The sequence below is a fragment of the Microcaecilia unicolor genome, chromosome 1 (assembly GCF_901765095.1).
Source record: "Microcaecilia unicolor chromosome 1, aMicUni1.1, whole genome shotgun sequence".
In the NCBI taxonomy this organism is placed as follows: Eukaryota; Metazoa; Chordata; class Amphibia; order Gymnophiona; family Siphonopidae; genus Microcaecilia; species Microcaecilia unicolor.
Genome location: NC_044031.1, coordinates 676724808 through 676749358, shown reverse-complemented (window position 1 = coordinate 676749358; position 24551 = coordinate 676724808). Strand labels below are relative to the sequence as shown.

General features: G+C 40.2%; 1 protein-coding gene across 1 annotated transcript in view; it reads left to right on the top strand.

Annotated features, from left to right (window-relative positions):
* The window catches only part of NEO1 (neogenin 1), a 740505-nt gene that overhangs the window by 643390 nt on the left and 72564 nt on the right, over window positions 1-24551 (top strand). The window contains 6 exon segments of the mRNA XM_030191504.1: window positions 64-174; window positions 862-1056; window positions 5095-5190; window positions 6142-6365; window positions 12151-12289; window positions 24070-24177. Coding sequence (XP_030047364.1) covers window positions 64-174; window positions 862-1056; window positions 5095-5190; window positions 6142-6365; window positions 12151-12289; window positions 24070-24177 — 873 coding nt within the window.

Below are 24551 nucleotides of genomic sequence, written 5' to 3'. Positions count from 1 at the left end.
TGGATTGCAAGAGTTCCTTTATTTTTCATTTGGCATCTTAAATATGTTTTCTTTTGATGACAGGTCTGGAGCGAGGTACAGAATACAGCTTTCGAGTAGCTGCCATAACTGTCAATGGAACTGGACCAGCTACAGACTGGGTGACAGGAGAAACATTTGAGAGTGATTTAGATGGTAAATACAGTATGGGAGCAGTGACACACCTTATTGATTGCCCCCCCCCCCCCCCCCCCCCACAGGCTTTCTAGTTGCTGATGCAATCTGGAACTAAATGTTGGTTGGGCCTGGGACCCTGTGCTCCACCCCATTCTACTGCCTGCACAGAGCATTGAGTGGATACACGTGCAATCTTTTGTGAAGTTGAATAATCTATATAGAGCATATATGATTGTGGGATAGGACAGGTCTGTGAACTAGGTCACATTTTGCATAAAAATGTTGCAACAAGATTGTCACAAAGATTTGAAAACTGTTCTCTGTAATTGAGCAAAAGCTTTGCCTATTGTGCTTATCTTCCAGTATGCACAACAGCCTAATAGGAAGAGTTGTCAAAAACTGTCAGTCTCTTAATAGTGGATCAAATCACTGAATTCAGGAAATGATATAGCTGGCCAGAAGGTCAGGTATTTTAAATTGCATTTTGTTTTATTTGGAGCTAATTTTAAAAGGATATTCCTGGAATTTCCTCCTCCTCTAGTGCGTCTTTGACCCATAGTGTATTTACTTGTTCAAGGTTAAAGGAAAAAAATGCATGTATGTTGACCATTCAGGAAGAAAACAAAGTATATTCTTAACCAGCATAAAAATTAATTATTTTACAGTTTTCAACAAGAATTTTGAATGTGTGGTTCTTGTTTGTAGAAACGCGTGTTCCCGATATTCCAAGTTCCCTCCATGTGCGTCCCCTTGTTACCAGCATTGTGGTGAGCTGGACTCCGCCTGAGAATCAGAATATTGTGGTGAGAGGGTATGCTATTGGATATGGCCTTGGCAGTCCTCATGCACAGACCATAAAGGTGGACTACAAGCAGCGCTACTACACCATTGAGAACTTAAGTAAGAAAAGGCCAGGAATTTTTTTTTAATGTTTGGAAAATTTTCCCTACTTTTAACATGTGCTATACATTGATGCCAGTTTCTGCCCTTTTTCAGCTTACATGGGTAAATCATCCATTGCCAGAAAAATTCCATAGCATTAGAAAACGTAGTCTTGTATGGCAGCTACACTGAATGCAGCAAGATTGTATCCATTCCTATATCAATGTGTTTTTCATATGCAATGAAACTTACGCACGTAAATTGCCCAGAACAGTTGAAAATGCACACAGATGGAAACTGCACATTATATATACCATTTCTGAAACACATACTACCTTCTTGTCTTCATGTATATGAATCAACACATCCAAACAGAGAGATTAAGAGAGTTAATAGCGCATTTAATTCAAACAAATTCAAGTTGTGTTTAAGATATACACCCAGTCTCAATTTGTCTCTCACACAGATACTCAAATCCTTACTCAGACACAAAAAAACACCTACAACTTGTGCCTCTGTGACACACACATACATACAATCAGACTTTTTTTTCCCTCTCATCCATATATAACAAGGTGGTACTGACACATGTGTAGTCTTTCCACATCTGTCGGTGAAAAACCATGTAAATTAATACTCATGATAAAGAATATGTTGATAAATTTTGTTTTCACTTTTCCAATCTTGTATCCCTTCCTCTGTAGTTTAGTCGTAGACCTTAACAGATACCACATTGCTGCTTAGTCCTCCTTTTTTTTCCATATATCATGTCTGACTACTTATCAGAAAAGTGGAATGTGCTTGTGCAAATTAATAGAAGTGGAAAGGTATGCCTGTGGAGTCTCTGACCTTTGCAAAGGCTTCATTGCATCTCCAGCGTATGATAGAACTTACTTACAAGAGTCCGTGAACCCAGGTGTAGAGATTGTGTCAGGTATTTTTTTCATTCACAAAAAGGATACAGTCAGGTACACAAATTGGTGATAGGTGGCACCAAGACAGAATAGATCTTCCAAATGTGTGCACACCAAGTCTATGTAATTATTAGTGGTGGTGTATGATAATTGGGATTCGCTACCTGGGGAGCTATGGTTGCTGCCTCCACAACACTGCCAGTCCTGAGAGACATGTCAGGTTCTGGATTTGAACCCAAGTTTTCAAGAGTCCAGCTTGTTATTACAATAGGAACTCTTGGCAAGTGTCAGTAAGAGCTGCCATAGTTTTAACTTGAAAGTTCCTATATGGTGGTCAAGGTTTCTGGACTCCTACATACTTATTGAGAAAGGTGTTGGTGAAACAAATTTTTTACTTTTGAGATCATTCTCCTATTTTAGTTTCATTTATTGGGCAATACTGCTACCCAGTGGAGACCTTGCTATAAGACCTTGAATTGTATATATAGTTGAATACCTCAGAAGTACCTATTGTATTATGTGTTGCTTTCTAGGGCACACTACATTGCATAAGATTATTTTCATTTCATTTAATATTTATGTTCTGCCTACTGTAAGACTGCTGAGTAGGTTCCAAAATGTCATTCATAACAATATGACATACTGAGTCAATGCAAAGGTTCATCCTGTCTCTGACAGTGGACAGTCAGGTCACTAGGATGTACCTGGCAGATCCCAAAGAATAGATACATAGTTCCATCACAAAAATGAATAGTAGCATTCTGAGGTATACTTGGTTTGTAATTGTCTTTCGATGTTTCCTCTAGGAGTTTGTCTATACATGTTTTAAAATCTACCAATTCCTTGAACCACATCCTCTGACAACAGATTCCATACATATATTTAAACATTCATAAAGTGACTTCTTATATATGACAATCAATTCATAACTCACGGGACCTTAATGTCATCCTTTCATCTCTCAGGAAACTGCCGTTTGAGCCCAAAGATGCATGCGCGCTGAAAATTCTTGCCTGGAAGGTTCTCCTTCTAGTAGCAGTTACTTCAGCTTAGAATTATCAATAGAAATCAAACAAAATAAAACATGGAAAAGAAAATAAGATGATACCTTTTTTATTGGACATAACTTAATACATTTCTTGATTAGCTTTCGAAGGTTGCCGTTCTTCGTCAGATCGGAAATAAGCAAATGTGCTAGCTGACAGTGTATATACGTGAAAACCACGGCTGCCACACTCCTCTACTTCAGCTTAGAAGAATCAGGAGCCGGCTCTGTGGGTACCAGTGGGTACTGAACAGTCCCAGTATTGAGCAAGCGCTCTCATTGTGTCTGGGGAGGAGCAATTTGTATTGGGTTTAGCACCCTCAGTCATTTTGAAATGTTGGTGCCTATGCCCTCCAAGCTTTTGTCACCTTTGAATTTTTATACCCACTTTCATCATAATAAAATACTACTCCACATCCTCCTAAATTCTGGCTAAAGTTGGTTACATACTTTCATTACAATGAAGTGATGATGCTACTACATTTTGTCCTAAATCACACAGGCTTCCACAAGAAAAGTCCTTATACGTACTGGACTGTAAATGAGTTCTTGTTTGCAATCTGAAAAGAGCAGAATCCATCAGAAAATCTATATGGCTGTTTGTCTCCTTTGATACCAATCAACTTAGCATACTAGTGGCAAAGCAAACCCTAGCTAACTGCCTAGCTACTACTACTACTACTATTTAGCATTTCTATAGCACTGCAAGGCGTACGCAGCGCTGCACAAACATAGAAGAAAGACAGTCCCTGCTCAAAGAGCTTACAATCTATGCATATATCATTTTCTGCTGTAAGCAAACTGGACTTCCTCTATCCAGTCCAGTAAAGCTTCATCAAATTGGAGTCATTGTGACTACTGTAGTTCCTTAGATATTTCACTGTAGAGGATCTAGTCTTTGCTTCATACTTACACTTTACATTACTGTCTGAACCAGTCAACAGTCAGAAACTGTGCTTTTGGTCAAGGAGTAGTAGGAACCTGTCTTTCTGAACTGTGCAACCCTTGCGTTATGATTGGGCTGCTCCCCACAATGGAAAGAGAATTATAATGCAGAGCGGTCCTAAGCTTTGAGAGTCTACTGACATGTATGCCTGCTTGTTAGTGGAAAAATGTAAGTTTCAAGTTTTCGCCTGTATTAAACCTTATTCAAAGGTACTGGCAGTGTTGCACACATGACTTGATGGCAGCATATGAACTGCAAAAAAAGCTGAAATGATGAATATAAGCATCACTGCTTACACTGTTGAATAGCAGTGTACAGATTGTGAAAGCCAAACCGATGGAACCCGTTTCGCCGACAATCAAGGCTTCATCTAGGTGTAGTTAACAAATCTAAAACAAAACAAACAGCTGTTAGTAACAAAACATAAAATAAAAATGCTCCAAACCGTGAATACTTACTTAGTGAACCTGTGTATGCAATCAAGATGAGTTGAAGTCTAAATCATGGTGCGTCTGACATCAGACGCCTCTATTGGCACTTTAAAAATTCAGTGCTCAAACATCACTGGATACAGTAGGCTATCAACTTAATACTAATACAGACATTACAAAAAATCACATCAAATTAGCACAGACCTAATCACATATAAAAATTGTTACTACTGCTAAAAGTAGCAAAAATACAAAAAATCATGAACAAGTACCATTTACCTGAACACAGTGTTACCAATAGGTAATAACAAGTCAAAGAAAAATAGCCCAGTCCACTTCCTGGTTCAAACCATCCATTTGTAATGTTTTAAAAGTGTAAATCCATTTTACTTCTTTTCTCTGTATTCTTTGATGACAATCTCCTCCTCTCAGCCAAAAAGGTTCTTGATCGATTACAAAATACCTCAAATTATGAAACTGGTGTGAATATTGGATGCAATGTTCAACTAGAGTTGCATTAATCCTCTTCATCTTGATATTGGATTTATATTCCAGTAGTCTGATTTTCAAACACCGGATGGTCATGCCTACATAGTTTGTTGCACAGACAAATTATAACACATATCACATGATCACTCCTACAATTGGTGAAATGTCTCAAACCATAAACTTTCCCATCACTGGGATCAATGAACTCTCTAATTTGCATCATTCTTTTAGATCCAAGCTCCCACTATGTGATAACACTAAAGGCCTTCAACAACGTTGGTGAAGGAATTCCTGTATATGAGAGTGCAGTGACCCGATCCCATACAGGTAAAAGTGAAACTTGTCTGGTAAATTCTCTAGTATATCTTGTCCTTGTTATGAGTAGATAACCAATGGAACAAAAATGGAATGCAGCTGAAGATATTCTGTATGTAATTATCAGAACTAATCAACATTAATTGCAATCATCAAAATATGTGATAACAAAGTTCATTTTCACAAATAGATGCATGTTGAGCATTATGATATAAGACAAATATATATGACTGTTGTTATCATTATCTAAAAAATCTAATATTTGTTATTATTACTGTTTTTCAGTGCAGACTGTTAAAACAGCTGCAAATTCTTAAGCGCAGCATACAGATAGCCAGCCTTAGGCAACTCAATTTTTTCATATTGATTCCTACATGCAGCTTCAGCTTTTAAGTGACTTACAGTGTGAGCTAAATATACAATTTGTTCTTTATATTGATGTTTTGACTATAAGGTAGCAAAATGCATTTTGCCACTTCATTTTTGTCGGATGAAGTTTTTATAAAGAAGCGCTTCTTACTTTCACAGAGCCTTTTTGTGGTAGAGAGAGGATGTGACTATCAATTGGATGATTTTTTTCTGTTGGAGTGGATGGATGAGAGAAGGAAGGAGAGATAATATGTGAAAATTGTTCCATAAGCTAGATGGCTGCCATAAAATTGTTCCATAAGTAACCAGATGGCTGCCATAAACCAGAAACAACTTAGATTTATCTACTTAGGATATTGGTTTCCATATTAATATAATATGCCTATGAAAGAAATACAATTAGGATTTTTATTTAGGGTTTGTAAATGTTGCTTATTAACTCTGGGTTCCCTCTCTTTTTCTTCTCTTCACATCTTTCATTCCATTGTAATAACCTTGCATTTCCCTTTTTGTTTTCATTTTACTTTAAATTACCATGTCTCCTTTTTGTTTAATTTAAAATGTTGATTTTTACCATCAAACCCTCCTCCCCAGACACTTCTGAAGTTGATTTATTTGTTGTTAATGCTCCATACACTCCAGTGCCAGATCCCACTCCTATGATGCCACCAGTGGGAGTTCAGGCTTCCATATTAAACCATGACACCATAAGGATCACCTGGGCGGACAACTCTCTGCCAAAGAATCAGAAGATTACTGATGCTCGCTACTACACAGTCCGCTGGAAAACCAACATCCCAGCAAACACTAAGTATAAGGTAAAGGAAACAGATCATCCACCAGCTCTTAAGTGACAGTGACATGTATCTGAAGACACATGTCTGAATCAAACTGAAAAAGGATGTAGAAAGAAAGAGCTAGAAGTACTTCTAGCTCTTTTTTCTACACCCTTTTCAGTATTTAATGTGACCTCATTTTTAGCCAACAGATCACATGGATTGGTAGAGTCAAGCATTCTTGTGTTTTTCTTTTCTTTTTTTTTCTTATGTATCATATTGAGTTACTATACTAATGCTTGATGTTAATGGCATGCAGTCTCCAAGTTTATTAGCCGCCTAGTTAATAGGTGGGTTATAAATGAATAAATAAATAAAGGGGTAATTTTATAGTGAGATGCCTATGTGAGAAGTCCCTAAAAGGCGCCCATATGTCTTCCTAAAATAGGGCCTCAGATTTAAATATGTTTAAATTCTGATGCACAAATTTACACCTGCTCCAAAGAAGATATAAACTTGTACCTGTACTTTTCATATGTACATGTGTATTATTTAAAATATGTGCATACATCATAACTCAGGTTCTGCTCTAACTATGTCACCAGGAACACCTATGCTCACATTGTGTAAAAGTAGGCATACACTTTCTCTGTGTTTAATTTTACCTGCATGTGCAGTCCGAACAATTTTATAAAAGTCCTTTTCTGCATGCACAACAAGCTTTACATGAGGAAAAAGCTTTCTAAAACATCCCCTATCAGGATAATTCTGTAACAATGTGCCTATATATATAAATGTTTATTCTATAAAGTAAAGTAGGCATCTACTTTCCTTTATATAATGCTAGTATAACAGGTGAAATATATGCCTAAAACTAAGGAATGGTTGCTTACGCCAACCATGGAGTTGTGTAAGTGTTTGCACCTAAATGCCGGATATACTAAAGTTACTGAAGTATTTTAGGTAAACTTCCAACGAAAGTTGGTGATCACAATTATAGAACATCAAAAAGCTTATTGTAGTAACAGTTAGATTACTCTTTCCGTCAACTTAAACAGATAAAATGCCATTTGTAGTACTTATTGGTAAAATAGTAACAGTGTCCTTTAGGTTGTAGTACATCTTCCCAGTGAGGCCTCATGGTACAGTCAGTAGGTCACTTGCCTATTGTAAGTTGGAATCCCTCAGTGGTATTTCTGTCTGATAATCCACCCTCTGGCCAGCTCAGCAATTCATCAGTTTACAGACAGTAAAGTTGCAGAAGGCAATGGCAAAACAACCTACTGCCAAGAAAGCGTCATACAAGTGGAACCCCAATAAGTTATTTGCAACTTGGTACTTGCATAAAGGGGGCTACATTTACCCTTTACATCTTCCCAGTACACAATAGCTGTTTTGATTCCACAATGAATTTGACTTCATTCTGATTAAAGTGGTAGGTTTATAATAGAGCAAATCCATACAGATTCAACCACACAATTAGTTGACTGCAACTTAAGTGTAATAAAATATACTGAAAATATTTAAACATTTTTCATAGAAACATAAAAAATGATGGAAGGTAAAGAGCATTTGACCTATCCAGTGTACCCATCCAAATCATAATAAATGAAATGAAAATGATGACAGCAATGAGACCGGAACGGCCTGTCCAACTGTCACTTATTATCAAGTCATGATTAAACCAGCAATGAATGTGATATAAAATACTTGAATCATGGTCTCTCTTTGTCATTTCTGGGATATAGACTGTAGACGTCCGCCTGGCCCTGTCCTTAGGTTCCAACTACTGAAGTTGCCATTAAAGCTCTCTTCAGCCTTTCGAAATCCGTCTTGTCTTTTGCGGGACACAGACTGTAAAAGTCTGCCCGGCACTATCCTCATGTTCCAAATTACTAGAGTTTCCGGCGAAACCCTCGTCAGTCCATCCTAAACCAGATTTCCATATACGAGACCCACACTGTACAATCTTGCCTAGCACTGGCCTTAGTTGTTCATAACCAGAGTCGCCATCTAAGCGCCACTCAACACGCAACCATTTAAGTTTTGTTCTTTATACCATTCATTTTCTAATTAGAGATCCTCTGTGTTCATTCCACGCCTCTTTGAATTCATCACCGTTTTTTTTCTCCATCACCTCACTTGGGAGGACATTCCAGGCATTAACCACCCTCTCCATGAAAGAGAATTTCTTGACTTCTAAGTCTCCCACCCCGCAACCTCTATTCATGTCCTCTTGTTTTACCATTTTTCCCTTCTCTGGAAAATATTTGTTTCTGTATTAATTTAGAATATCTGTATCATATGTCCCCTGTCCCTCCTCTGGGATGTAAATATTCAGGTCTTCCAGTCTCTTCTCATACATCTTTTGGCGCCAGCCCCACACCATTTTTGTCGCCTTCTTCTGGACCACTTCATCTTTTTACATCCTTGGCAAGATATTGTACTGCTATGGATTTACAGCCTGCTTCACTGACACAGACTACTCAGTAATTACTGTGGATTATTTTGGATTCGTATTAGGTAAATGAGACCTTTATCAGAGGTGCCAAAATCTACAATGATTAAGATATATACAATGATTAACTATATGCACACAATGATTAGCTATATAAACAATCATTACATCACTGGTCTCTACATCTAAGCAATGCTTAGAGTTCTTAGACCAGGAAAAGAAGCAATAATACACTATGCATACAATCATCACTGGTCCTTACATCATTCAGGCTCTTATCAGCTGGGGGGGCTCATCTGTGGGTAGACGTACCGCGCAGAGGACTTGTTTCTGGTCAAAGAAGCGCCTGGCTTTCGCTGCAGTGCCCCCCCCCCCCCATTTGTGTATTTTTTAAACATTTTTAGAAGTGCCCCCTAGGGTGCCCGGTTGGTGTCCTGGCATGACAGGGGGTCCAGTGCACTACAAATGCTGGCTCCTCCCATGACCAAATGCCTTGGATTTTGCCGGGTTTGAGATGGCCGGCATTTTTTTCCATTATCTCTGAAAAACAAAACCGACGATCTCAAACCCAGTGAACTCTGGCATTTGGCCGGGCTAAACCGTATTATCGAAAAAAAGATGGCCGGCCATCTTTTTCGAAAATACGGTTCCGGCCAGCTGTTGCGCCGCCGCCAAAATAGATCACCAGCGACCTATTTTGCCGGCGACGTTCGATTATGCCCCTCCACGTTGACTTAGTAAAACAGTTTTTTAGAGCAGTCTATAGGCAACCTGTTTATAAAAGGTTAAAGGGCGACCAATACTGAATATGTGGCTGAAAATTGCCGCTCAGTTTTGACAAACTGAAACTGGCCCACGCCCTCCCCTCTCTCCCTCACTCCCACCTTCACAAAGTTGCAGCCTCTACTCCCTCCCCTTCTCTCTCTCCCATCAAACAGGGTAAAGCTCAACCCCTGCCTCCCCGGACCCACCCTTAAGAGTCTCCCCCAGGCCTATCTTAGACTCCCTGGTGGTCTAGTGACTTCTGAGACTGCTGCTTGAGGCTGTGGCAGCCATTTTGAGATTGGAGCTGGTACGGCAGGAGCAATTTCCAGTTGTCCTACCCATGCTGGCTCAGTCTCAATATGGTTGCTGCAACCTTGAGTGGCATTCTTGAAGTTACGGCATCCATTTTAAGATTGAAGAAGGCATGGGCAGAAGTGACTGGGGATTGCTCCTGCCCCAACCACACCACTAGACCAGTAGGGATTCCAAAGGAAGGCCTACAGGTGGGTCTGGGGAGGAAGGAATTGAGCCTTACCCTGTTCATGGGAAGGACAGAGAGGGATGGGTGAGTAGAGCCTGCCCCCTGTTTGGGGGGTGGGGGGAGCACTATGAGGACAGAGCACCAAGTTTCAGCTTCAGCTAAAAATGAACTGGCATTTTCGACTGAAACAGGCTGAATACTGAAATTTGCTTGTCCTCTATCCTCAGTGCCTTCTACCTCCTGATTGCTCATCTTTACTTGGTTATATAGTATTGTTTGAATGTACTAGTGATCTAAAATAAAAACAAAATTATTCCATGAAAATATTTTAAACCCAGTGCTCTCACTAGTAGATCTGTTTACATTTCATTATTTGGCTCAGACCTTTTACAATTGTAGCACAAGGTGAGTTACGTTCAGGTACAATAGGTACTTCCCTGTCCCTGGAGGGCTCACAATTTTGGTTTGTACCTAAGTAAATGGTGGGTTAAGCGATTTACCCAAGATCAGAAGAATCTGTAGTAGGATTTGAATAGGGCTTCACAAGGTCTTATCCCACTACTCTATCCATTAGTCCACTCCTCCACAAGAAAACTAGTGTCAGTGCAAGGAAGCTTTTGAATTGATTTGTAATTGTGGATGGGTGAAAGGAAGCTGCATAACAGCTAAACATTGCTTGATGTCTTTCTTTTTCCTTATAAGAGAAATGATCCATTAACTTGAACCCAGTCTTTTTGTAGTATGTTCCGTGATATGTTACAGAGAGAGTTTAATCAACTGCAAGATAATTTTCGATGGGAGGGTGTAACCAGGGTATTGCAAAAAGTTGTGTTTTTATAATTTATAGTAAGACACTACCATAATGTGATAGTTTACCTCATAAATCTCATTGCTAACTTTTCCTGAAGTGAATTACTCACTGAGAATTGTACCTACCAATTTACAATCTTTTTTTTTTTTTTTAATTTAAGTACAACTTTTATAGCATGTAGTTTCCAGTGTTAATGTGCTATAAATAAGTATATCGCAATGCTTTTAAAGATTTTTTTTAGTGGACCTCAGGATAGGGATCAGGTGATAATATATCTTTTTAATCACTCTGAACTACCCAAATTCATCACTAGTCTATTATAAAAAAATTTTTGTGCTTCCTTAAGAATTTTCTATACAACTTTCTATGGAAAAACTGCTTTCTTCAATATTACTGAACTTGAATTCAAACAACATAAACTGCTACTTAGTTTGCTTTATCGGCTGTAGAGGGTTATTAATGCCAGACATGAATCATGTTTTGTTGACTTGCGGCTTTATCAAAGATCAACCCCCCCACATAAGAAAACGTATTGTCAGAATTAAAGGTGCAATATTCAAAACCAAAAATTGTCTTAAATGACGGATTCAACAATACCTTTTCCTAATGGCAAGCCATTGTATGCTGAGATGTTCTTATCATCAAACATGGCGGCTTTTTATAAAGGGGATAGTAAAACAAATCCGCTGCCATGTTTGACGATAAGAACATCTCAGCATACAATGGCTTGCCATTAGGAAAAGGTATTGTTGAATCCGTCATTTAAGACAATTTTTGGTTTTGAATATTGCACCTTTAATTCTGACAATACGTTTTCTTATGTGGGGGGGTTGATCTTTGATAAAGCCGCAAGTCAACGAAACATGATTCATGTCTGGCATTAATAACCCTCTACAGCCGATAAAGCAAACTAAGTAGCAGTTTATGTTGTTTGAATTCAAGTTCAGTAATATTGAAGAAAGCAGTTTTTCCATAGAAAGTTGTATAGAAAATTCTTAAGGAAGCACAAAAATTTTTTATAATGGATCAGTTACGATTTTGGGAAGTTCAGAGTGATTAATAAGATATATTATCACCTGATCCCCATACTGAGGTCCATTAAAAAAAAATCTTTAAAAGCATTAAGATATACAAGCTTATTTCTACAACGGTGAGTTATTTGCATTTAAAGCTTGTGAATTAAACATTAGTACTGCCTATTTGAATGAATAAGTTAGAGCATGGTTGCATACTGGTAAAGCAGTCATAAGCCAAATGTGTCATAGATTAGTCACTATAAAGCACCTTCCATTACAAGTCCTTTCTCTTTCAGATGGCAAACACCACAACTCTAAGTTATTTAGTAACTGGATTGAAACCAAATACACTATATGAATTTTCTGTGATGGTGACCAAAGGTCGGAGGTCAAGTACATGGAGTATGACTGCTCATGGAACCACCTTTGAAACAGGTACTTTGTCATAGTCTTTGCCAGTTAAGTCACATTTGTGGTTCAGTGTGTTCTCTGTAGCAGTAGATTGTGAAGATGTTTATCAGTTAAAAACCATCTTAAATGCTAAAAGCCTACCTTTTATGCATGCTACTGCCGGAAGGATTTCAGTTCACAAATAAATCTCAAGTAGCTTTCTGAGTCCATGGTACTTGGGCGAAAGTTCCCAATTCCAGGTTCAGGAGGGAATCTCATTGCATAAGCACAGTTCATAGCTGAGAGAAAGGTGTTTCTAGAAAATACAAAAATTTAAGAAAATTAAATCTCAAGTCTCACTGGGTCATGGCACTCATTTGATCCCCTATCTTTCACATCATTTCAGAAAATTATATCAAGTCTCCCCATCACGTATTGCTCTCTAGACCCTATACCTTCAGATTGGCTCAAAATTCCTTCCTTGGTTCTGTCAGCCCACTTACACTCAATGATAGTAAAAAGTCTTGTAGAAGGAGTTGTTCCAAAAGTTCTCAAAGAAACTTTGGTTAAACCCAGTCTAAAGAAACCCTCACTCGACCCTCTCTCTCCAAGTAACTATAGCCCAGTTTCCAGTCTTCCATTTTTGGCAAAGTTATTGGAAACCATTGTGTTCTCGCAGCTTCAATTGTATTCAGAACCTATAAATGCATTACATCCTAGACAGGTTTCAGGCAAGGTTATAACACAGAGACAGTATTAACAGCTCTTCTGAGTGAACTACGTTGAAGACTTGAACAAGGTCATATTGCTCTGATTATCTCACTTAAACCTATCTGCGGCATTTGATCTGATTGACCATAGCTTATTACTCAGACATTTGTGGCCACTTGGTATCTCTGGCACCTTCTATAAATGGTTTTCCTCTTTTCTTAGCAGTCGTTCTTTTAAAGTAGTACAAAACTCATGTATTTCAAAATCTTACTCCATTTCTTGTGGGGTTCCACAAGGATTAGTTTTATCACCACTATTGTTTAATCTATTTGTCAGTCTATTGGGGTTGCTTATTCAATCCTTGGGTATTAGCTCATACTCCTATGCAGATGATTTCCTTTTGATTTATTATGTAAATCCATCAAACATAGATTTAAAGCCAGTGCAGGACTGTCTCAGTGAGGTTGCCAGTTGGCTCCCAAACATCATCTGATATTAAACTCCGATAAGACAATAGCTTCCTGGGTAACGGGTCATAGTCCTGTGCCATCCTTAATTCCTTCATTGTTTGACAGGCAGATTGTTCTGGAGCAGTCTTTTAAATATCTAGGTATGATCATAGATTCTGCTCGCTCAGTGATCAGATATTCAATATAGTAAAAAAAATCTATCACCTGCAGCAATTACACTGTATCAGAAACTCTATAGATAAAAACTCCTTACGTATCTTAGCCTATGCCTACATTACAATACGTTTTGATTACTGTAATATTATTTATGCAGGCATGCTAAGCTTAACTTACAATGTTTACAAACTATTCAAAACACGGCTGCCCATATTATCTGTCGAGCCTCAAAATACGATAGGGCCACACCTCTTTTACGTAGTCTTCACTGGATCCCAATAGACTTAAGAGTAAAATTTAAGGTTCTAATTTTGATATATATAGCACTTCATTCAGCTACCCCATCTTACCTTGTGACCTTAACTATTCCATAAACACCGTCACAAACGCTCCATTTACTCATAGACGATAGAGTAGTGATCCCACCACCCTTAAGATCTAGATGGGAATCCACCCATGCTTCAGCCTTTTTCTTTTTGTCTCCAGCATTGTGGAACTCCCTTCCACAATCAGTTAGAACAATAGTACTCTCTTTTCCGTAAAGCTCTGAAAACTTACTTTTATCAAAAAGCTTTTGAAATATAACATTTTGAGTAGGAAGACCACACAGGTATGAAAAATGCTTTACGCTATACAAGGAGACATAAATCATTAGAAACTAGTAAAAAAGGCCCGTTTCTGACACAAATGAAACGGGCGCTAGCAAGGTTTTCCTCATTTTGCTGTTGCCTGTGAGGTGCGATGCCCCCCTCCCGGCGCCATCCCACCCACGGCGATGCAGCCGGCCGCAGCCATTTGACCCACCGTGCCCATCACACCCACCTTTGCGTTGGTTTGGCTGTGTGCTGACTACGGCGTCATCTTTGGCGTTGGTAGCTGTGCAGGGCGGAGTTCTGTGCGTCTGACGTCTTGCACGTGCAGGACGTCAGACGCACAGCAGCCCTGCCTCCACAGGCTAGGAATGCCGAAGATGACGCCATAGTGAGCAGACAGGGCTTGTGCTGGCGGGGTTTCGGGTCCCCCGCCGGCAAAGCAACGCGAAGGTGGGTGTCTCAGGAGGAGGTTGTTGCGGGGGGGGGGGGTGTTGGAGGTCCTTGTTTTCAGATGCAGCTTTGGGGGGGGGTGTACGAATCTGTGGGCGGGGCTTGTATTTTTTGAGGTTTGGTGCGCGGGGGGGGGGGGGGGTGTTGGATGTGGGAACAGTGGTCTCCGGAGTCATTTGCACTCCGGAGCTTTGGAGGTGCGTCCCCTTTGCGTGGGTGCGAACCATTTGTTTAGTTGAGTTTTTTTTTCCTGCTCTCAACGTCATGACGTTAGACGCGAGGGCGGGGCACGGGTCTGTGGGGTGGCTTCACCACCATGAATCCACGAACCGTTCTGGGAGACTGACTGACTTCAGTGACGTCAGTGTCCTCAGAACGTTGAGGTTGCGTTTTATTATAGTAGATTGTGAATGACTGATGTAATGATTGTCTATGATGTTATCTTCAGTATGGAAGTTCTGTCTGTGCTTTCCTATCATGTAATGGATTTCCTAGCTTAAACTACATGTTATTGTACATTTTTGATGTGTAAACCGTTTTGGCTTGCTGTGCAATAAGTGACGGTATAGTAAACAAATAAACGATAAATGCATAACACTCTGGGTAGAAGGTGTTTGCTGGCCAGACAAAAACACATATTCTAGTCATACCAGATACTAGGTGGCCTTTCCATATCATTTGCTTTCATAGAATGTGTCCTATGTCTGGTAACATTTCCTTTTTATGTAGGTTATAATCATTAGGCACTTACTCCTGGAGGTTTCTTGCACTGGTCTGAAATGATTTTCCTACAGAATGTTGGCAGCTATTCTCAGGAGAACCTACTAAAAAAAATGAATGAGTGAAATAGAAGATGTGATATTCTCAAGTCACAGACTCTTTCCCTTTTACACTGTGTTCATCTATTGTGTTTAAATCACTTTTTCTTTTTGCTTATAATTTGAACATTATGTATTCTGAAAACTGTGAGATGAAATTTAGCAGTTCAAGAAATAAAAAGACAGACTTGTTATACGAGCTTTCTCATAAGCAGGTCTGTAAAATCCTCACATATGAAGTGATGTCACCAATGGAATCTGGCATGGGAAGCAGTACTGCAGCAACTTTTTCTGGAAGCTTTAGGGTAGGCTCCACATGCATTCATGCCTGTTCCACCTGCTACTGTCTGCAGGACCTTCTCAGTCTTAAACCTTTATGCAGAGATGATCAAACCCATTTTCTTAGTTTCCTCTGTGCCTAATTTTTCATATTTTCAACTTTTTCATCTTTTAAATCCTGTGGCTGTCATGCAGTTCTCTTTTGCGAGTTCCCTGGTAGTACCTTAATCAGGTTTTCAGTTGACTTTTCAAGAGCTCTTTTTTCCTTTGGCATTAGCTCTATTCATGGTGCCTATAAACCTTGAACCTTTGGCCAGGAAATGTTTGTCACCATTGAGGCATTTGTTTTTTTTTTTATAACTATTTTTCTGAACAAGATGTCCCAAGAGAAGACCCCCAGTGGTTTTTTTTTTTTTGTTACATTTGTAGCCCGCGCTTTCCCACTCATGGCAGGCTCAATGCGGCGGGCAATGGAGGGTTAAGTGACTTGCCCAGAGTCACAAGGAGCTGCCTGTGCCGGGAATCGAACTCAGTTCCCCACGACCAAAGTCCACCACCCTAACCACTAGGCCACTCCTTTCAAAAGGTGTTCCCTGTGCACCAAGACCATATCCATTATGGACACCCATTCCTTGTGTCTTCAGTGTTTGGGAACCCACCATTATCCGTCTCATTCCATTCACATATGTCAAAGAGAGGGTTGTGTTAGAGAAAAAAGCTTTTTGGTGATGAGACCAGTAGTACATCAACATTAGCTTCAGATACATACATTGGTCTCTATGGGTCCAGAAGCTGCATTAGACATTGGGGATGCATCGACATCAACAATATCTCAATCACCCTTGACATCAAGCATTGGTTAGAGCCAGCTGGGAGTGCTCATCATGTCATCATCTAATTCACATCTGAAAAAGAGAGATTCGACCTCTGTGCCAAGGGAGCATAATGCAGGGCTGTGAGCAGAGGCTGAGGTTTTTCAACATCACTCCCCATGGAAGCATGACAACAAGAGCATCAAGGTTATCAGTGTCCTTGAAATGCCCTCAGCATGAGGCCCACGGATCCAAGATCCTGGTTCCAATACACTGAGTAGCTCAGTAAGATGTGACTACTACTACTGTAATGACCACACCTTTGTCAATGGCAGCCATGCAGAAATTAGAGGAGTGAGTGGAGCATTTCTTCACAAGACATGATGCTGCAGCTTCGACATCATCAATATCAAATTCTGATGCAGTCCAGCCAATATTTGAGACCAATTGCCTGTCTGAAAGAGATGCCCTGACACTGAATTCCAGAGGGGGCTTGAAGATAATGACAGCTGCACCGTTGCCTGTTTCTAGTGCTTTGAGGGAGAAAGCTTAATCAAGGCACCAGGAATGCTCAGTATGTCAGTTTGTTAGAAGGCCTGACTTAGTCTGCAGTCAGTGGTGCAAGTCTGAGTTCTTTTATGAGCCTGAGTCAAAGTGCTATGGGATTCTGATTAGAAACTAGGGATCACCTCAGAGGAGAGGTTCACTGGTCCCCCTTCAGATCCCTCTCCACCACATGAAAGGTGCAAATCCCCACCATAGTCTTTGTGTGGGAGATGACTTAGACCATACCATTTTAGTCAGAGACAGAGGAGAAGCCAAGGCAGATAGATATCCACCAATTCCTCGCTCCCTCCCTCCCTCCCCCAAGGAGACACTGATAGTGCCTGTTCACAGAATCCAAAGGATGTACAGATGAGAATGTAGGAACCCGCCCTCCCCCCCCTTTTTTACTCCTAGTATTTTCTATTAATAAGAAAGGTGACTTGAGTCCAGAAGGCTCTGGGTTTCAAGAAGCAGCAGCTTCCTCATCATTCTATAGTGATCAAGTCCACTCTCAAAAGAAGCAAGATATCCAAGTCTCACTCCTCAGTGCCCCCTGGGAAAGTGGCTCAGACATTGGAGTCTTTGGGGAAAAGACTGTTTCAGAATGCTATGCTCTGGTTTTGCATAGCATGTATATGCAGACACTATGCACAGAGTTGTGGAGTTCATGGACACTTTTCTAGAGTCAAAGCCAAAGAATTGCACTTGCTAGTAACCAAAAAGGAGTAGTATGGAAAATCCATAGTCTATGTGACATGATGTTTTCTTCTTCATGGGGATTGGTGCCTGCAGACTTGTTACAAGCCTCAAACCTAAAACAGGATGTGCAGGAAAAGCTTGTTGATGTGCTATGCCATGCCGTAGAGAGAATCTCTTTGGAGATAAAATTAAGGAGGCTTCTAATTGTAAGCAGCCTGTACCATAAATATTACACTGGGCAGAACTTAATACACCAATATACCACCCATACGGAAAATGCAGACCGTCAACAATATGAAACAAGGGATCATAATATCATGATACATGTAGAGCCACAAAACACCCTAATTCATGTTTAATGTGGGATAAAATGCCATAAATAAGTAAATAAATATAAACTTTTAATGTTGAGCACCTGATTCTCAAAGTGGACATATTCCAAACACTATAATGAAAATAAAATGATCTTTTCTACCTTTGTTGTCTGGTGACTTTGTTTTTCTGATCATGCTGGCCCAGTATCTGATTCTGCTGCTATCTGTCCTCTTAACTCTGTTTCCAGGGCTTCCTTTCCATTTATTTCTTTACTTTCCGCCTTTGTTCTTCATTTCTTGTCCTACATCTGTAAGTAAAAGCTGGGTCCTCCACAGACTTGACTGTCCAGTGGATCCAGCTTCTGCCTATTTTCTTCATCCATGTGCAGTTTTTCTCTCCTCCTTTTCCCTCATCTCATCTCCTTCCTCACTCTTCCCTCCCCTCCATCCATGTCCAGCAACCCTCCTCTCTCCTAAGCATTAATTAATAAAAGTGTTTTGTTTAAAAGGTTAATAGTACATTGTCTGTTTTCATTTTTGCAACGGTTCAGCGCTCGGATCCACTATTAGCGTTTTTAACCCTCTTCCTGGGGTGCACGGTTTACTCTGCCCCCGTGAAGTTTGACCCAGGTTTCCAACCATAGTCCCCCAACTAGGCAGAAAATGAAAAATTTTAAAATCGTTAAACCTTTTTTAAAAAAGCTCTGATTCCCCCGATGAAAAGAAAACTAAACGCCCCCCTATTAGTGACAAACACTTTGATGGACACTAGATATTACATTTAAATCAGCATTGCAAAGCATTTATTTTTGTGAGTTAACAAAAAGAAAGCAAAACTTCGACTGGGATTTTACCCCTTATACAAGAATTGCTAGTGTAATGAAGTACTATATTGCTGTATTGGTCTTAATATCAAGCCCCAGAGATTCAGATTTAAAAATAATCCTGCAGCCCTTGGTGCACAAACCGATGGCCAAAGTGCCAACAAGGAAACACAGTTTGTACTGTTACAACTATCTAATTAATACCAGAAGACAGAGGCTTCTTCCAGTTGCTGTCTCTGGGGACAAGTGTGTTGCCTCTGGACCAAAATAACACCGTGATTAATCCCAGCAGAATCAGTTTTTGGCTTGTGAAAGCAAATACATTTCACTGAAACCCAAGCTGCTGCTTTTTTTTTTCAGTAAAAAGTCTTCCCGGGTGAAAGGACAACTCACTGCCTGTTATCGTCACGGCTCACCTCCGCTCCAGCCTTTCTCTTCTCGCTTCTTGCTCAGTATCCCGCCCTCGCGGAAACAGGAAATAACTCATCAGAGGAAGGCGGGACACAGCGAGAAGGGAAAGGCTGGAGCGGAGGTGAGCTGTCGCTGCAACTTAAAAAGGTTTAAACGCCGGGCGGCCACTGCAGGAAGGTCGGGGAGCTGAGGGAGGGTTCAGCGGGGGGTGGGCGGCGGCGGAAAAGGCGAGGAAAGGTCACAGCTTGGCTGGGGAGGCTTAGCCTCTCCAAGCCTCTTATACGGGGTGCCTATGATTGCGTTCTGCCGTTTGGAGCACTAGACATTACTCAAGCAAATAGCTTTCTTCTGCAGCAAAAAGTAACCACCTTGATTTCTATTTTGGAGAAAATTCAGGAGCTGGGGCAAGAAATATGTAGATCACAAGGGTGCTGTTAAGCAACATTACTGAAACTGTGCTTGCTGCTATTTTGAGTATCAGTGCCTGATGTTTATAGAGGAGACTTGTTTCATTATTCCCTCTATTGTTTAGAACCCTTGCCACAGCCTCTAGTTGGGCATAATGTGGCTATGTTAGGCATATTTTCATAAAATCCTTTCAATACAAAGAGTATCCATCCTTGTGGTGTACTTATTTCTTGCACCTTCTGCCGCTTGTGGATCCAAGCAGCCTCTCCGGTACTGACAAGAAAAATCAGGAGAGTCAGCAAGAATCAGTTGATCAAATGTAAAGGATGTTGGAGCATCTGACCTGAATGGTTTACGTCACTATGATGGCATGCCTCCATTTGGGGCAAGGTCAATGAATCTTGTCTTGGGGGAATCTCCAGGCCATCATCTCTGTCATCAGTCCTGTACAGGTCTCAATGGCCTAGTGGATGAAGCAATCCAATCTGGCAAAAGGAATCCCCTTTCAAATTCAAGCAACTCTGACAGATGCATCCAAACTGGACTGGGAAGCTCATCTAGACAGACATCATACCCAAGGCACATGGGCTGCTCAGGAAAGTCTTCATCAGATAAACTCCCTAGAGCTAAGAGCAGTAAGGAATGCTCTAAGGCTTTTGGAGATTGGTTGTCCAAAAAAGTTAACTAGTTCAAGCAGACAACCAGGTAGCCATATATTACAAAAGTAGGAGGAAACAAGGTCATATCTCCTTTGTTGGGAGACTGTCAGAATGTGGAAGGGGACTGTTTCTCATGTCTCCGAGCCACATATGTGGCAGGCAAGGACAATATTCTAGCAAATAAATTGTCGAGTCCTGTGACCCCCACAAATGAACACTGGATTGCAGTTGTCCTTGAGATCTTTCAGGACTTGGACACCACCTAAATAGATCTCTTTGCCCCTCCATTAAGTTTTGCTCCAGGTTAGGGACACATGGCAAACTAGCCTTTGAAGTCTTCATTCTGCACTTGAAGGGAGGTTCTTCTGTATGTGTACCCTTTAATACCCCTCGTAGTAAAAAGAATTCTGAAACTCAGATGGGATTTAGAAACCATGATTCTGATATTCCTTTACTGGCTGTTGCAAGTATGGTTTCTACTTCTGGGCCTTTCCATCAGAACTCCTGGAGTGTTTTGCCGTGCTGATCATGCAAGAGCAGGTCACTGTTACATCCCTACATAGAGGCCCTAGTCCTCCCAGCTTGGATGTTGAGAAGTTGACATTGGCTTCACTGGAGTTGCCTGCCAATGTCTCACAGGCTGCCAGAAGGGATTCCACTAAGAAAGCATATGGGTTTAAATGAAAGCAGTTTGCCATCTGGTGTGAGGGCAAGCCCATAGATAAATGATTTTCAACCTTTTTCATCTTGTGGCACACTGACAAGGCGCAAAAATTGTCAAGGCACCCCATCAGTTTTTTAAAGATATATTTTTTTAATTAAAAATCTATCCATGTCTAAGAAGGCCCCCCCACCCCCAAAAAAATTAACCATAATCTAGAACTAAATTCAGACCCTCACCAAATACAGGTTGCAAAAGAGATAGAAATAGGAAAACAAATATTGAACTGATAACCCCAAGAAGCAGCAACTTTGCATATTGCACAACAATGAAGAATTAGAAATTATGCACATACTTGATAAATATGGGTGCAAGTACAAGCACTTACATCAGATCTAGAGCCAGTGTAAATATTAATGCCTGACACATATACTAGTATTAAAAATAAAGACATTATCAGTGTGATAACACATGCTAGTTGCAGTGCTTCTGTATGTGAGTTTCTGTCTATGGTGGCCTGCAGAGCTAGAGATACAGGAGACGGCAAAACACCATCCTGAGGCTGTTTCACAAGTCATTTTTGCAGTATTAGGGGACAAATGAGAATGCACAGAACTGCAGAGCAGAACAAGGGTTCAGGCTCTCATCCAACATCCAGGCAACTCAGAAATACTATTCTGCCATGAAGAACAGAAGCTAGAGCAGCAAGAACATTTCAAGCCCTTGAATATAATAATGTCAGCATCAGAACAGAATTTAGTGAAATACTCCAGCTCTCAGGTAATATTTTTCATAATGAGAAATAGAAATGCAGAGTGCTCTAGGAATTATTTCAGTAATAGCACAGGGGTTCTCAACACAGCCAGTCATGTTTTCAGGATACCAACAATGAATGCATGAGATATTTACATACAATGGAGATAGTCCATACAAATTCATTGTGGATATCCTGTAATAACCTTTAAATCTACCATTGAACGAGGAGCTATTCTACCTCCATAATTATTTTTGAGTTGGAAAAATTACTTTTGAGCACAAATGCATAGCTTTAATGAAGTAGAAATTGTTCAGGAAGTTTGTTTCAGTGGTCTTTTGTTTATACAATAGTGCTATATGTTACAACAGTAAGTCTGTATAATTATTGCCATAAAACAGAATATGTGCACGGTGTGAGGCACATGCAAGCAACACATTTATTTTGTAGGTCGGCGGCAGCAGGCAGCTATACAGACAGCATGCTCGCATCAAGCTAAGCCCCCCCCCCCCCCCCCCCCCCCTCTCTGATGCTTCTAACTTATTCAGAAGTGGTAAGTTATTTCAGAGAGAAGACTCGGGGACTGGTGCTAACAGACTCTCAGAATCGCTGCCCACTGTTGCCAACTTCTACAGAGGAAATCTTATGGGTCACTGGCTGGGGACAGGACCGCGGTACGTTGTTTGAAAAATGTTGCCATAGATCCTTTTACTTTTGCCCCACACAAAAGTTGTTTGGATACCTTTTACATTTATTAGAGGCAAGTCTCAAAACCACCTTTGTTAGGGTACACCTGAGCACATTTGAAACTTATCTTCATCTGGTAAAAGGAAAACACATCTCTGTACAATCCTTAGTTGTTGGCCAGCAAACTGGAGGAGTGGCCTAGTGGCTAGGGTGGTGGACTTTGGTTCTGAGGAACTGAGTTCGATTCCCGGCAGCTCCTTGTGACTCTGGGCAAGTCACTTAACCCTCCATTGCCCGCCGCATAGAGCCTGCCATGAGTGGGAAAAAGCGCGGGGTACAAATGTAACAAAAAAAAAACTGCATTTCCTTCACTTATGCCCAGACTGGGCTGACTCTAAGAGGGTCATGTCACAGCTCATAATGTCAGAGCCATGACTAAATTGATATCACTTGAGATCAGCCACCATAGATGAGATTTGCAGAGTGCAACATGGACATCCATCCATACTTTCATAGCCAGCTAATGCTTGAAACACGGGACTCTTGACACAATAGTACATTTGGCCAAACAGTCCTCTAGAATCCTTTTGGGGTTTAAAATCAAACTCCATCTCCCATAGGACCTTCTCTTTCATTGCCAGGGCTTTTGACATTAAAAATATTAGTGACTGCCTGTTGGAGCATCATATGTGTGTTATCCCCCCTCCCCCCTTTTTTTTCTTTTGACGGCAGACTATAGCTAGGAAGCCTTATATGTGAGGATTTTATAATCCTGCTTATTCTCAGAGAAAACAGTTAGTTACTTGTAGCAGGTATTCTCCGAGAAGAGCAGGACTTAAATTCTCACAATTTCCTACCTCCCTAAGGAGTTATATTCCTCTAGCTTGTAAAAAACTGAGAAGGTCCCACATTACATTGCAGACAGGAACAGGCATGCATGTGTGGTGAGCCTATCAAAAAGCTTCTAGAAAAAGTTGCTTCCTACACCAAGCTCCATCAGTGATGCTACCTCATATGTGAGGATTTAAGTTGTGCTTTCCTTGGAAAACACTGGCAACAGGTAAGTATCTATAAATGATGAACATGGTATACATTCCAATATTTCTGTTGCCTAAGCACCAAAAATGGCTTTGCAATAGGCATTGTTCTAAGAAAAAAGTCTCACAGACGGTTAAGTGGGGTATTTATTGGCTTCATACTATAGTTGTAACTTGAAGCGGAAAACAGACTGACTTTACTATTCTAAAATAGGAAGAATAGATTTATTTAAAAATAAAAGGTTGTATAATCCTGTAATGATGTAGACATGCTTTAAAATCAGCAGTTCTCAATCCTTTCCTAGTTGCTTACCTAACAATATGGTTTTAAGGATATTTATAATGAATATGGATGAGTTTTAAATGCACATAATAAAATTTTAAGTATGTTTCCAAGATATTTGAGAACTGTTGCTTTAAACAAGTGATAAACACATTGTAGGTTTAAAGAATATGCAGATTCAGTTTGTTTCCATACAAAAACAAAAAATGAAAATACACAGATTTATATTGGAAATGTTGTTCTCTATATACAGTTCCTACTTCTCCCCCGAAAGATGTAACTGTGGTGAGCAAAGAAGGAAAACCACGTACCATAATTGTAAATTGGCAACCTCCATCTGAAGCTAATGGCAAAATTACAGGTGAGTGTTTTTATGTGCTAGTTGGGCAGTTGGTGTTGAACCTTTCACCCAAGGTAGCTTTGTTTTCCAGGAAAGCTAGGAGTTGATACAGCACCCAAAAGATATCACGTTTTTGAGAGGTGTTCAGATTCTTGTCACAATTTAAAAAATGAAGACTGCCTTCAAGGAGACAATTCTAAAAGCTTGTTTTCCCTACCTCACATTGCCGGAAACACAAAAAGTAACACCTGAACTCTGCAATGAAGAAAAGTATTCAACGTATTCAACATGTGAAAATAAGAATGCCAGTACTGTATTATCAGAAGAGTAGTGTGGCTAGAGCTTTACTCCAATTATATTTTTAAAAATTGGATCAACTCCTGACCACCTTGTTT